Here is a 15,017-nt window from a genome sequence, read left to right on the forward strand (position 1 = left end):
CCAGGTTTTGTTTGTGTGTGCTTTTACCTTGTGTCAGAGGAAACACTGTCCAGCTGGTGACCGGGTTCAGCTTGCAGGCATACCAGCCCGCCACAAGGGGTCACTAAAGCGCCGTGGGACAAGGTCATCCCGGCTGGCCAAACCCCTCCCAACCTGAAGGCAGGTTTATGCCCATAAAAGGGTTCTGACATGTCTATCTGAGAGAGAGAGAAATAAGATGAGGAAATGTTATTTTATTTATTTTTTAAACATGTATTTAACACCTTATTTTGGCACTAATGTCTCCATAGGATCGAATCATTTTTTCCCCCTACCAGGGTACTTTCAGATGAGTCTTGTGAGGCATGTGGGTGTCCTTTAGCAAAACAACCAACGTACGTGTTCATGAATCTCACCTTTCCACAGAGTGGGCATAATAGTGTGTAGCCCAAACTGTTAGACAGAAGTTGGCAAGTCGTCTATACCAACTTACAAGTCCTAAGATGCTTATGGGGGGGAGGTAAAGAAAAACGGAGTACACCGTCGTGTCAATGAGTCTCATCTTTACATAAAGGGTCATTATAGTTTGTAGGCCAAACCATTCGGACGCTACAGATTATTTTGTAAGTGGACCGATTTCCAGGATGTCTCATGGTCTGACAAACACCGCTCGGTCACCTTTCACCTTTCTGTCACCACGACGACGGCGGATGCGGTGCATTGACATGCAACCAGTACAAGCTCTGCCAGTACTCTGCCAGTACTCTGCCAGTACTCTGCCAGTACTCTGCCAGTACTCTGCCAGTACTCTGCCAGTACTCTGTCAGTACTCTGTCAGTACTCCAATGCAAAAAAACACATATTTCTAGTTTAAACTGACAGATTTTTTCATTATGCTAATTCGGTTTCCGCGGGGGTGCGGACATTGACCTCTGGGTTAAGTCCACTTGAATCAGTGTAGATGGTGAGAAGACAGGTTAAAGAAGGATTTTTAAGCCTCGAGAAAATTACAGTGGCTTGCGAAAGTATTCACCCCCTTGGCATTCTTCCTGTTTTGTTGCCCTACAACCTGGTATTAAAATGGATTTTGGGGGGGGGTTGCCTACCTCTTTGAAGATGCCGAAAATGTTTTATTGTGAAACAAAAAAAAGACAAAAAAACAGAACTTGAGCGTGCATAACTATTCACCGCCCCCCAAATTCAACACTTTGTCGAGCCAGCTTTTGCAGCAATTACAACTGCAAGTCTCTTGGGGTATGTCTCTTTAAGCTTGGCACATCTAGCAACTGCGATTTTTGCCCATTCTTCAAGGCAAAACTGCTCCAGCTCCTTCAAGTTGGATGGGTTCCACTTGTGTACAGCAATCTTTAAGTCATACCACAGATCCTCAATTGGATTAAGGTCTGGGCTTTGACTAGGCCATTCCAAGACATGTAAATGTTTCCCCTTAACTTCTTGGATATAGGGGGCACTATTTTAAGTTTTGGATGAAAAACGTTTTAAACAAGATCTTTTGTCACGAAAAAATGCTCGACCAAAAAAATAATTGACAGCTTTGGAAAGAAAACACTCTGGCGTTTCCAAAACTGCAAAGATATTGTCTGTGAGTGCCACAGAACTGATGTTACAGGCAAAACCCAGATAAAAATCCAATCAGGAAGTGCTGCATTTTTTGAAACCGCCTCATGGCAATGACTCCTTATATGGCTGTGGAGGAGCTAGGAGTCAGCTTACGTTTTCCACGTTTTCCCCAAGGTGTCTGCAGCATTGTGACGTATTTGTAGGCATATCATTGGAAGATTGACCATAAGAGACTACATCTACCAGGTGGTCGCTTGGTGTCCTCCGTCGCAATTATTGCGTAATCTCCAGCTGCAGTATTTTTCCGTTTGCTTCTGATGAGAAACCAACTGCCACGAATGATTTATCATCGAATAGATATGTGAAAAACACCTTGAGGATTGATTCTAAACAACGTTTGCCATGTTTCTGTCGATATTATGGAGCTAATTTGGAAAAAAGTTTGGCGTTGTAGTGACTGCATTTTCGTTTTTTTTTTCTTAGCCAAACGTGATGAACAAAACGGAGCTATTTCTCCTACACAAATAATCTTTTGGGAAAAATTTTACATTTGCTATCTGAGTCTCGTCATTGAAAACATCCGAAGTTCTTCAAAGGTAAATGATTTTCTTTGAATGCTTTTCTTGTTTTTGTGAAAATGTTGCCTGCTGAATGCTAGGCTTAATGCTATGCTAGGCTATCAATACTCTTACACAAATGCTTGTGTAGCTTTGGTTGAAAAGCATATTTTGAAAATCTGAGTTGACAGTGTTGTTAACAAAAGGCTAAGCTTGTGTTTCAATATATTTATTTAATTTCATTTGTGATTTTCATGAATAGTTAACGTTGCGTTATGGTAATGAGCTTGAGGCTATGATTACGCTCCCGGATACGGAATTGCTCGATGCTAGAGGTTAAACCACTCAAGTGTTGCTTTAGCAGTATGCACAGGGTCATTGTCCTGCTGGAAGGTGAACCTCCGTCCCAGTCTCAAATCTCTGGAAGACTGGAACCGGTTTCTCTCAACAATGTCCCTTTATTTAGCGCCATCCTTCAATTCTGACCAGTTTCCTAGACCCTGCACATGAAAAACATGCTGCCACCACCATGCTTCACTGTGGGGATGGTGTTCTCGGGGTGATGAGAGATGTTGGGTTTGCGCCAGACATAGCATTTTCCTTGATGGCCAAAAAAATCCATTTTTGTCTCAACTGACCAGAGTACCTTCTCCCACATGCCTTTTGGCAAACACCAAACGTGTTTCTTTTATTTGTTTTCTTTAAGCATTGGCTTTTTTCTCGACACTCTTCCGTAAAGCCCAGCTCTGTGGAGTGTACGGCTTAAAGTGGTCCCATGGACAGATACTCCAATCGCTGCTGTGGAGCTTTGCAGCTCCTTCAGGGTTATCTTTGGACTCTTTGTTGCCTCTCTGTTTAATGCCCTCCTTGCCTGGTGTGAGTTTTGGTGGGCGGCCCTTTCTTGGTAGGTTTGTTGTGGTGCCATATTCTTTCAAACTTTTTAATAATTGATTTAATGGTGCTCCGTGGGATGTTCAAAGTTTCTGATATTTTTTTATAACCCAACTTTGTTCCTGACCTGTTTGGAGAGCTCCTTGGTCTTCAAGGTGCCTCTTGCTTGGTGGTGCCCCTTGTTTAGTTGTGTTGCTGACTGGGGCCTTTCAGAACAGGTGTATATATACTGAGATCATGTGACACTTAGATTGCACACAGGTGGACTTTAACTAATTATGTGACTTCTGAAGGTAATTGGTTGCACCACTGTGAGACATGGATTGTGTACGTGTGCCATTCAGAGGGTGAATGGGTAAGACCAAAGATGTAAGTGTCTTTGAACAGGGTATGATAGTAGTTGCCAGGTGAACCAGTTTGTGTCAAGAACTGCAACGCTGCAGGGTTTTTCACACTCAAGTTTCCCGTGTGCATCAAGAATTGTCCACCACCCAAATGACATCCAGCCATCTTGACACAACTGTTGGAAGCATTGTAGTCAACATGGGCCAACATCCCTGTGGAATGCTTTCCGCACCTTGTAGTCATGCCTATCAATGTAATGCTTTGTGGTGTGTTCCAGGCTGATGGAGAGGAGTTGGTATCCCTGGCTAAAGAGGTTAACTCCAGCCAGACGGGGTCAGCTAAGGTGGACGAGCTGGATGACAAGCTCATTAAGAAACTGGCCTTCGTCTCCGCTGGCGACCTGGCACCAATCAACGCTTTCATTGGTGGACTGGCCGCACAGGAAGTAATGAAGGTAAGGAGCAGCTCACCTTCCTGTCTACTCAAAACTGTCTTTCTGCTCAATATGGTTATACTGTGTGTGTGTGTGACTTGTGTCCGCTGTATTTTTTATTTACCGGACTCATATATGCATTGGGTGTGTAACCTGATTAGGGTGTCCACCCATGGTGCTCAGAATGACAGAAATCACATTTAGGGGGGCGCTAGGGAGCAAGCCATGGAGTAGGTCACGTTTATCCGAGCTACTGAAATGTTAATGTTTTACAATGGTGGGGAAAAATGCACTATCATGGTGCTTGAGGTGTTCCTCATCATTATTACGCAGTTTATTCCTTTTTATTTACCCCCCCACCCCAATCTTGTCTCATCGCTGCAACTCCCGAAAGGGAGCGGCGAAGTTGGAGTCATGCATCCTCCGAAACATGAACCGCCAAAACCGCGCTTCTTAACACCCGCGTGTCGGAGGAAGCACCGTTCAACTGACGCCCCGAAGTCAGCCTGCAGGAGTTGCTAGAGCGCAATGAGCCAGATGGCTGAGGACCTGGGCTCAAGCTCGCCTTCATCGGCCTGAAAGCCCTCGAGACGGCAATGAGCCAGATGGCTGAGGACCTGGGCTCAAGCTCAGCTTTATCGGCCTGAAAGCCCTCGAGACGGGAATGAGCCAGATGGCTGAGGACCTGGGCTCAAGCTCGCCTTCATCGGCCTCAAAGCCCTCGAGACTGCAATGAGCCAGATGGCTGAGGACCTGGGCTCAAGCTCGCCTTCATCGGCCTCAAAGCCCTCGAGACTGCAATGAGCCAGATGGCTGAGGACCTGGGCTCAAGCTCGCCTTCATCGGCCTGAAAGCCCTCGAGATGGCTGAGGACCTGGGCTCAAGCTCGCCTTCATCGGCCTGAAAGCCCTCGAGACGGCAATGAGCCAGATGGCTGAGGACCTGGGCTCAAGCTCAGCTTTATCGGCCTGAAAGCCCTCGAGACGGCAATGAGCCAGATGGCTGAGGACCTGGGCTCAAGCTCAGCTTTATCGGCCTGAAAGCCCTCGAGACGGCAATGAGCCAGATGGCTGAGGACCTGGGCTCAAGCTCGCCTTCATCGGCCTCAAAGCCCTCGAGACTGCAATGAGCCAGATGGCTGAGGACCTGGGCTCAAGCTCGCCTTCATCGGCCTGAAAGCCCTCGAGACTGCAATGAGCCAGATGGCTGAGGACCTGGGCTCAAGCTCGCCTTCATCGGCCTGAAAGCCCTCGAGACGGCAATGAGCCAGATGGCTGAGGACCTGGGCTCAAGCTCGCCTTCATCGGCCTGAAAGCCCTCGAGACGGCAATGAGCCAGATGGCTGAGGACCTGGGCTCAAGCTCGCCTTCATCGGCCTGAAAGCCCTCGAGACTGCAATGAGCCAGATGGCTGAGGACCTGGGCTCAAGCTCGCCTTCATCGGCCTGAAAGCCCTCGAGACGGCAATGAGCCAGATGGCTGAGGACCTGGGCTCAAGCTCGCCTTCATCGGCCTGAAAGCCCTCGAGACGGCAATGAGCCAGATGGCTGAGGACCTGGGCTCAAGGCCTTCATCGGCCTGAAAGCCCTCGAGATGGCAATGAGCCAGATGGCTGAGGACCTGGGCTCAAGCTCGCCTTCATCGGCCTGAAAGCCCTCGAGACGGCAATGAGCCAGATGGCTGAGGACCTGGGCTCAAGCTCAGCTTTATCGGCCTGAAAGCCCTCGAGACTGCAATGAGCCAGATGGCTGAGGACCTGGGCTCAAGCTCGCCTTCATCGGCCTGAAAGCCCTCGAGACGGCAATGAGCCAGATGGCTGAGGACCTGGGCTCAAGCTCGCCTTCATCGGCCTGAAAGCCCTCGAGACGGCAATGAGCCAGATGGCTGAGGACCTGGGCTCAAGCTCGCCTTCATCGGCCTGAAAGCCCTCGAGACGGCAATGAGCCAGATGGCTGAGGACCTGGGCTCAAGCTCGCCTTCATCGGCCTGAAAGCCCTCGAGATGGCAATGAGCCAGATGGCTGAGGACCTGGGCTCAAGCTCGCCTTCATCGGCCTGAAAGCCCTCGAGACGGCAATGAGCCAGATGGCTGAGGACCTGGGCTCAAGCTCAGCTTCATCGGCCTGAAAGCCCTCGAGACTGCAATGAGCCAGATGGCTGAGGACCTGGGCTCAAGCTCGCCTTCATCGGCCTGAAAGCCCTCGAGACGGCAATGAGCCAGATGGCTGAGGACCTGGGCTCAAGCTCGCCTTCATCGGCCTGAAAGCCCTCGAGACTGCAATGAGCCAGATGGCTGAGGACCTGGGCTCAAGCTCGCCTTCATCGGCCTGAAAGCCCTCGAGACGGCAATGAGCCAGATGGCTGAGGACCTGGGCTCAAGCTCGCCTTCATCGGCCTGAAAGCCCTCGAGACGGCATTGTTGACCGCTCACATTGAGGTTCTTTCTACGTTACATTGGTTTATATGCCAGACTTATTTCTTATTTTTTTTTCAACTTTGTGTGTTGTGTGATGTACAAAGATGAGGTAGTCATTCAAAACACTATTATTGCAACTTATTTTGTGTCTTTGTTACTCCTGAACTTATTTAGGCTTGCCATAACAAAGGGGTTAGTTATTGACTCCAAGACATTTCAAGTCTAAATTCAGGCTATAAGACAACAAAATGTGATGGAAGTCGAGGGCTATGAAAACTTTCTGGGAACGCTGAGTGTTGTTAGGGTTGTTGTTAGGTGACCGTATTAACGACACACACGGCAGTCATGAGTCGACCGTTGAGTCACGGGAATCTCCTCTTATGCATTTTGGACATGAGTAGGTTGTCCCAAACTCTCTAATGACCATCATGTCCTAATGGCCCTGTACTCAGGGCTCTGTTGTCCCTCCATTGGGTCCTAATGGCCCTGTACTCAGGGCTCTGTTGTCCCTCCATCAGGTCCTAACAGTCTGGTACTCAGGGCTCTGTTGTCCCTCCATCAGGTCCTAATGGCCTGGCTCTATTGTCTCTCCATCAGGTCCAATGGCTCTGTTGTCCCCTCCATCAGGTCCCTCCATCCTAATGGCCTGGTACTACTCAGGTCCTCCAATGGCCTGGTCTCAGGACTCTATTGTCCCTCCATCAGGTCCTAATGGTCTGGTTCTCAGGGCTCTATTGTCTCTCCATCAGGTCCAATGGCCTGGTACTCAGGGCTCTGTTGTCCCTCCATCGGGTCCTAATGGCCTGGTACTCAGGGCTCTGTTGTCCCTCCATCAGGTCCTAATGGTCTGGTACTCAGGGCTCTGTTGTCCCTCCATCAGGTCCTAATGGTCTGGTTCTCAGGGCTCTGTTGTCCTCCATCAGGTCCAATGGCCTGGTACTCAGGGCTCTGTTGTCCCTCCACTAATCAGGTCCTGAAAAACAGTCTGGTACTCAGGGCTCTGTTGTCCCTCCATCAGGTCCTAACAGTCTGGTACTCAGGGCTCTGTTGAAACTCCAGTCCTAACAGTCTACTCAGGGCTCTGTTGTCCCTCCATCAGGTCTAACAGTCTGGTACTCAGGGCTCTGTTGTCCCTCCATCAGGTCCTAACAGTCTGGTACTCAGGGCTCTGTTGTCCCTCCATCAGGTCCTAACAGTCTGGTACTCAGGGCTCTGTTGTCCCTGCCGGTAGTGTCCGTGTCTACCGGCAGACTCAAACTAATATTGAAAAACAACCTAGCATGTGAACACAAAAACTAGCCAAGAAACCGCAGCACAAAGTCTCACTGTACCTTTCAGGTTCATTCAACCAACTTCTACATTTTGAGCATTGGATAATATAACAAATGATACTAAATGCTGTGACCCACCCGTGGGGGCGAAAGACATGCCCGCGGGTGGCGGGTGCTAATTTCCCACCCTGTTCATGCCCATAATGCAGTAGCTGTACAGTATTATAACTGTGTGTGTGTGTCTGTCCTAGGCGTGTACAGGGAAGTTCATGCCCATAATGCAGTGGCTGTACAGTATTATAACTGTGTGTGTGTCCTAGGCGTGTACAGGGAAGTTCATGCCCATAATGCAGTAGCTGTACAGTATTATAACTGTGTGTGTGTGTCTGTCCTAGGCGTGTACAGGGAAGTTCATGCCCATAATGCAGTGGCTGTACAGTATTATAACTGTGTGTGTGTGTGTCTGTCCTAGGCGTGTACAGGGAAGTTCATGCCCATAATGCAGTAGCTGTACAGTATTATAACTGTGTGTGTGTCCTAGGCGTGTACAGGGAAGTTCATGCCCATAATGCAGTAGCTGTACAGTATTATAACTGTGTGTGTGTCCAGGTGTGTGTGTGCCCATAATGCAGTGCTGTACAGTATTGTGTGTGTGTGTGTGTGTCCTAGGCGTGTACAGGGAAGTTCATGCCCATAATGCAGTGGCTGTATTTTGATGCTCTGGAGTGTCTGTCTGAGGAAGAGGGAGGAGCCATGCTCACTGAGGAGGACTGTGCCCCTGTGAGTACATTTCACACACTCCGTCTACCATACTCACACACACCGCCCACCAATATGCACACACCTAACACAAACCCTCACAGGCCAAACACATACAGGCACTACAGGTCAGGCACAAAACACATCATGCCACTATTTCAAGTAGACCTATAAAGCCTCACCTTCTACCTGTTCTCCTTTACAGCCTCACCTCTTCTCCTTTACAGCCTCACCTCTTCTCCTTTACAGCCTCACCTCTTCTCCTTTACAGCCTCACCTCTTCTCCTTTACAGCCTCACCTCTTCTCCTTTACAGCCTCACCTCTTCTCCTTTACAGCCTCACCTCTTCTCCTTTACAGCCTCACCTCTTCTCCTTTACAGCCTCTACCTCTTCTCCTTTACAGCCTCACCTCTTCTCCTTTACAGCCTCACCTCTTCTCCTTTACAGCCTCACCTCTTCTCCTTTACAGCCTCACCTCTTCTCCTTTACAGCCTCACCTCTTCTCCTTTACAGCCTCACCTCTTCTCCTTTACAGCCTCACCTCTTCTCCTTTACAGCCTCACCTCTTCTCCTTTACAGCCTCACCTCTTCTCCTTTACAGCCTCACCTCTTCTCCTTTACAGCCTCACCTCTTCTCCTTTACAGCCTCACCTCTTCTCCTTTACAGCCTCACCTCTTCTCCTTTACAGCCTCACCTCTTCTCCTTTACAGCCTCACCTCTTCTCCTTTACAGCCTCACCTCTTCTCCTTTACAGCCTCACCTCTTCTCCTTTACAGCCTCACCTCTTCTCCTTTACAGCCTCACCTTCTACCTGTGGGAAAACTATTAAATGACATCTCTCCCTCTCCCCAGAGGAACAGTCGTTATGATGGCCAGATCGCTGTGTTTGGCTCCCAGCTGCAGGAGGAGCTGGCTAAACAACGTTACTTCCTGGTTGGGGCTGGCGCTATTGGCTGTGAGCTGCTCAAGAACTTTGCCATGATTGGATTGGCTGGCGGAGAGGGTGAGGTCATCGTGACAGACATGGACACCATAGAGAAATCCAACCTCAACAGACAGTTCCTCTTCAGGTGAGAGCGGGGAGGAGTTGAGGAGGGGAAAACTTAACCCTTGGGGGGTTTAAATCATGCAACACAAGCATCTCTTTAGCCTTGACCCTGTGATTACACTGGTTTAGATATCGGGTGTCTGAAATGGCACCCACTTTCCAACATACTGCATTACTGTAGATCAGTGTGTAACGGATGTGAAACGGCTGGCTTAGTTAGCGGTGGTTCGCGCTAAATAGCATTTCAATCGGTGACGTCACTTGCTCTGAGACCTTGAAGTAGTGGTTCCCCTTTGCTCTGCAAGGACCGCGGCTTTTGTGGAGCGATGAGTAACGATGCTTCGTGGGTGACTGTTGTTGATGTGTGCTAGAGGGTCCCTGGTTCGCGCCCGGGTATGGGGCGAGGGGACGGTCTAAAGTTATATACTGTTACAAGTGCACAGCGGGTCTGTTCAGATGCCGTACTCTACATGGAATAGAGAACCACTTGGGACGTAGACCTTTTGTGTTTTAATTGAGCCGTTATTGCTTCTTGTTTGCTTTGTATTTCAGTGTTCTTCTGTAAAGGGTCAAAGGTCAAAGGATCTTTTATGAAATAAAGCACTGTTTTGGTTTGTATTCAGGCCGTGGGACGTGACGAAGATGAAGAGCGAGACGGCGGCGGCGGCGGTGAAGCAGATGAACCCGTCCATCCGGATCACGGGACACCAGAACCGCGTCGGACCCGAGACGGAGCGCGTCTACGATGACGACTTCTTCGAGAGCCTCCACGGAGTCGCCAACGCTCTGGACAACGTTGACGCGCGTAAGACGCACTTTTAACATTACTGCACCGTATCGTCTCCACAGTTATCAACAGCACCGTATCGTCTCCACAGTTATCAACAGCTACAGGTGGTATAGTCTCCACAGTTATCAACGGCTACAGGCGGTATAGTCTCCACAGTTATCAACGGCTACAGGCGGTATAGTCTCCACAGTTATCAACGGCTACAGGCGGTATAGTCTCCACAGTTATCAACAGCTACAGGCGGTATAGTCTCCACAGTTATCAACAGCTACAGGCGGTATAGTCTCCACAGTTATCAACGGCTACAGGCGGTATAGTCTCCACAGTTATCAACGGCTACAGGCGGTATAGTCTCCACAGTTATCAACGGCTACAGGCGGTATAGTCTCCACAGTTATCAACGGCTACAGGCGGTATAGTCTCCACAGTTATCAACGGCTACAGGCGGCGTCTCCACAGTTATCAACGGTCGGTATAGTCTCCACAGTTATCAACGGCTACAGGCGGTATAGTCTCCACAGTTATCAACGGCTACAGGCGGTATAGTCTCCACAGTTATCAACGGCTACAGGCGGTATAGTCTCCACAGTTATCAACGGCTACAGGCGGTATAGTCTCCACAGTTATCAACGGCTACAGGCGGTATAGTCTCCACAGTTATCAACGGCTACAGGCGGTATAGTCTCCACAGTTATCAACGGCTACAGGCGGTATAGTCTCCACAGTTATCAACGGCTACAGGCGGTATAGTCTCCACAGTTATCAACGGCTACAGGCGGTATAGTCTCCACAGTTATCAACGGCTACAGGCGGTATAGTCTCCACAGTTATCAGGAGTCGGCTACAGGCGGTATAGTCTCCACAGTTATGGACCGGAGGCTACAGGCGGTATAGTCTCCACAGTTATCCTGACAGAGGCTACAGGCGGTATAGTCTCCACAGTTATCAACGGCTACAGGCGGTATAGTCTCCACAGTTATCAAGAGGAGTCCAGGGAGCTGGGCCGGTTCAATTAGATTGTTTAGGGCTGAGGAAGAGGAGTCCAGGGAGCTGGGCCGGTTCAATTAGATTGTTTAGGGCTGAGTAAGAGGAGTCCAGGGGGCTGGGCCGGTTCAATTAGATTGTTTAGGGCTGAGTAAGAGGAGTCCAGGGGGCTGGGCCGGTTCAATTAGATTGTTTAGGGCTGAGGAATATTGGGAACAATTATGCTTTGTGAATGTCCCTCTCCTGTAGGTATGTATATGGACCGGAGGTGTGTCTACTACAGGAAGCCCCTGTTAGAGTCTGGGACTCTGGGAACCAAAGGAAACGTGCAGGTGGTCATCCCCTTCCTGACAGAGTCATACAGCTCCTCCCAGGACCCCCCGGAGAAGTCCATCCCCATCTGCACACTGAAGAACTTCCCCAACGCCATCGAACACACCCTGCAGGTAACACACACACACCCTGCAGGTAACACACACACACCCTGCAGGTAACACACACACACCCTGCAGGTAACACACACACACACCCTGCAGGTACACACACACACACCCTGCAGGTAACACACACACACCCTGCAGGTAACACACACACACCCTGCAGGTAACACACACACACACCCTGCACACACACACACACACACACACCCTGCAGGTAACACACACACACCCTGCAGGTAACACACACACACCCTGCAGGTAACACACACACACCCTGCAGGTACACACACACACACCCTGCAGGTAACACACACACACACACCCTGCAGGTAACACACACACACACCCTGCAGGTAACACACACACACACACCCTGCAGGTAACACACACACACACACACCCTGCAGGTAACACACACACACACACCCTGCAGGTAACACACACACACACCCTGCAGGTACACACACACACACACCCTGCAGGTAACACACACACACACCCTGCAGGTAACACACACACACACCCTGCAGGTAACACACACACACACCCTGCAGGTACACACACACACACACACCCTGCACAACACACACACACACACCCTGCAGGTAACACACACACACACACACACACCCTGCAGGTAACACACACACACACACCCTGCAGGTAACACACACACACACACACCCTGCAGGTAACACACACACCACACCCTGCAGGTAACACACACACACACACACACCCTGCAGGTAACACACACACACACACCCTGCAGGTAACACACACACACACCTGTCGACTGATGTCCTCTATATGCAGTGTGTGGTAACTCTCGTGTCTCCTTCTCCTCTCTAGTGGGCCCGTGATGAGTTTGAGGGTCTGTTTAAACAGCCGTCAGAGAATGCTATGCAGTACCTCACGTAAGTCTACAGCTCTGGCTTTTGAAAGGCCTTTTCTGTCTGGAGGCTTATACAGGGCCTTACCAAAGTATTCATCCCCATTGGCGTTTCTCCTATTTTGTTGCACCACAACCTGTAATTTAAATTGATTTTTATTGGGATTTCATCTAATGGACATACACAAAATAGTCCAAATTGGTGAAGTGAAAAAAATGGTTTAAAAAAATATATCTTTAAATAGAAAAGTGTTATGTTTTCACCCCCCCTCCTGTCCTCCCTACTATGAATAAGAAATCGGTTGCAACCAATTACCTTCAGAAGTGTCACAATTAGTTACTTTGCACACAGGTGAACTTTAAGTGTCACATGATCTGTCATGTAATCGCAGTATATATACACCTGTTCTGAAAGGCCCCAGAGTCTGCAACACCACCAAGAGCAAGGGGCACCACCAAGAGCAAGGGGCACCACCAAGAGCAAGGGGCACCACCAAGAGCAAGGGGCACCACCAAGAGCAAGGGGCACCACCAAGAGCAAGGGGCACCTTGAAGACCAAGGAGCTCTCCATACAGATCAGGGTTGGGTTATAAAAAAATATCAGAAACTTTGAACATCCCTTGGAGCACCATTTTAAATCCATTATTAAAAAATGGAAAGAATATGGCTCCACAACAAACCTGCCAATAGAGGACCGCCCACCAAAACTCACAGACCAGGCAAGGAGGGCATTAAACAGAGGCAGCAAAGAGACCAAAGATAACCCTGAAGGAGCTGCAAAGCTCCACAGCGGAGATTGGAGTATCTGTCCATAGGACCACTTTAAGCCGTACACTCCACAGAGCTGGGCTTTATGGAAGAATGGCCAGAAAAAAGCCATTGCTTAAAGAAAGAAATAAGCAACCACATTTGGTGTTTGCAAAAAGGCATGTGGGAGATACGGTGGAAAATTCCAAGATTATGTTATAATGCTATTATTGCATTAAATGGCTGTTTTATGAAACAGAACAAGGGGTTGTTAGAACGCTCATCTGTGTGTGGGCCTCTGGGAGATAACGCTGACCGGAGATTTATGATGTCTTTTGGGTGAAGAAACCTCATTCCGGAGCATGAGTTAATGCTTCTGTTCTATATGGGAAGAGAGGGCCAGACCCTGGTCTGAACAATGAAACATAACTGTTGACACAGCAGATACTTATAATTCACAACAGACAGTATCTTTCATACAAATCTTAACTCTGTGTCCCATTCTATACATCTGTTCGTCATGTAGGTTGAAAGGGGTGTATCTTGGCTATAAAATACCTTTGTAATTTTGTCTCGGGGCTCTCAACAAATCATCTGATCATAATTCGTCGACCAGCCATCATTTTCGTAGACTACTCAAATCGATTCACTTTGTTTGTGTGTTATATTGACTTGCTCCCTTATTAATAAGTGATAAAAGATTTAGTTTAAGTATAACTCTTACTTGTGTGATAAACTTATCTCATGTCATAGTAAAGAAATGGACCACCACCGAGACTCCCCAAACATATGAAAGCAGGTACTCTGGTCAGATAAGACTAAAATGTAGCTTTTTGGCCATCAAGGAAAACACTGTCTGGCACAAACCCAACATCTCATCGCCCCGAGAATACCATCCCCACAGTGAAGCATGGTGGTGGCAGCATGTTTTTCATCTGCAGGGACTGGGAAACTGGTCAGAATTGAAGGATTGATGGATGGCGCTAAATACAGGGAAATTCTTGAAACTTGTACGGAGGTTCACCTTCCAGCAGGACAATGGTCCTAAGCATATTGGTAAAGCAACACTCGAGTGGTTTAAGGGGAAACATTTAAATGTCTTGGAATGGCCTAGTCAAAGCCCAGACCTTAATCCAATTGAGAATCTGTGGTATTACTTAAAGATTGCTGTACACCAGCAGAACCCATCCAACTTGAAGGAGCAGTTTTGCCTTGAAGAATGGGCAAACATCCCAGTTGCTAGATGTGCCAAGCTTGTAGAGACATGCCCCAAGAGGCTTGCAGCTGTAATTGCTGTAAAAGGTTGCTCTACAAAGTATTGACTTGGGGTGAATAGTTTTGCATGCTAAAGTTTTCTATATGTGTGTCTTATTTGTTTGTTTCACAATAAAAAAATATTTGGCATCTTCAAAGTGGTAGGAATGTTGTGTAAATCAAATGATACAAACCCCCAAAAATCTATTTTAATTCCAGGTTGTAAAGCAACAAAATAGATAAAAATTACAAGGGGGGTGAATACTTTCGCAAGCCACTGTTGCTGGTGCTCTTCTAAGTTGATGTTTTATGATCCAGAGATGCTAAGTTCCTGGAGAGGACCCTGAAGCTGCCTGGAGCCCAGCCTCTAGAAGTGTTGGAGGCCGTTTATAAGAGTTTGGTGATCGACTGCCCTCGCAGCTGGGCCGACTGTGTCACCTGGGCTCGTCACCACTGGCAATGCCAGTACAGCAACAACATCCATCAGCTACTGCACAACTTCCCCCCAGAACAGGTGTATAGAACACACACCCACCGAGTATACAGAACATTAGGAACACCTCCTCTTTCCATGACATAGACTGACCAGGTGAAAGCTATGATGATGTTTTGTTCGATAAAGTCCATTA

General features: G+C 48.4%; 1 protein-coding gene across 5 annotated transcripts in view; it reads left to right on the forward strand.

Annotated features, from left to right (window-relative positions):
- LOC112238663 (ubiquitin-like modifier-activating enzyme 1) overlaps positions 1-15,017 on the forward strand; it is a 77,980-nt gene that overhangs the window by 44,642 nt on the left and 18,321 nt on the right. For all 5 annotated transcript variants that reach the window (XM_042316417.1, XM_042316416.1, XM_042316418.1 and 2 more), the window contains 7 exons: positions 3,631-3,807; positions 8,141-8,251; positions 9,085-9,302; positions 9,904-10,085; positions 11,304-11,500; positions 12,347-12,411; positions 14,707-14,902. In XM_042316417.1, the coding sequence (XP_042172351.1) occupies positions 3,631-3,807; positions 8,141-8,251; positions 9,085-9,302; positions 9,904-10,085; positions 11,304-11,500; positions 12,347-12,411; positions 14,707-14,902 (1,146 nt within the window). The remainder of the gene's footprint in view (positions 1-3,630; positions 3,808-8,140; positions 8,252-9,084; positions 9,303-9,903; positions 10,086-11,303; positions 11,501-12,346; positions 12,412-14,706; positions 14,903-15,017) is intronic.

Source organism: Oncorhynchus tshawytscha, unplaced genomic scaffold (assembly GCF_018296145.1).
Source record: "Oncorhynchus tshawytscha isolate Ot180627B unplaced genomic scaffold, Otsh_v2.0 Un_contig_1394_pilon_pilon, whole genome shotgun sequence".
NCBI classification, from domain to species: domain Eukaryota; kingdom Metazoa; phylum Chordata; class Actinopteri; order Salmoniformes; family Salmonidae; genus Oncorhynchus; species Oncorhynchus tshawytscha.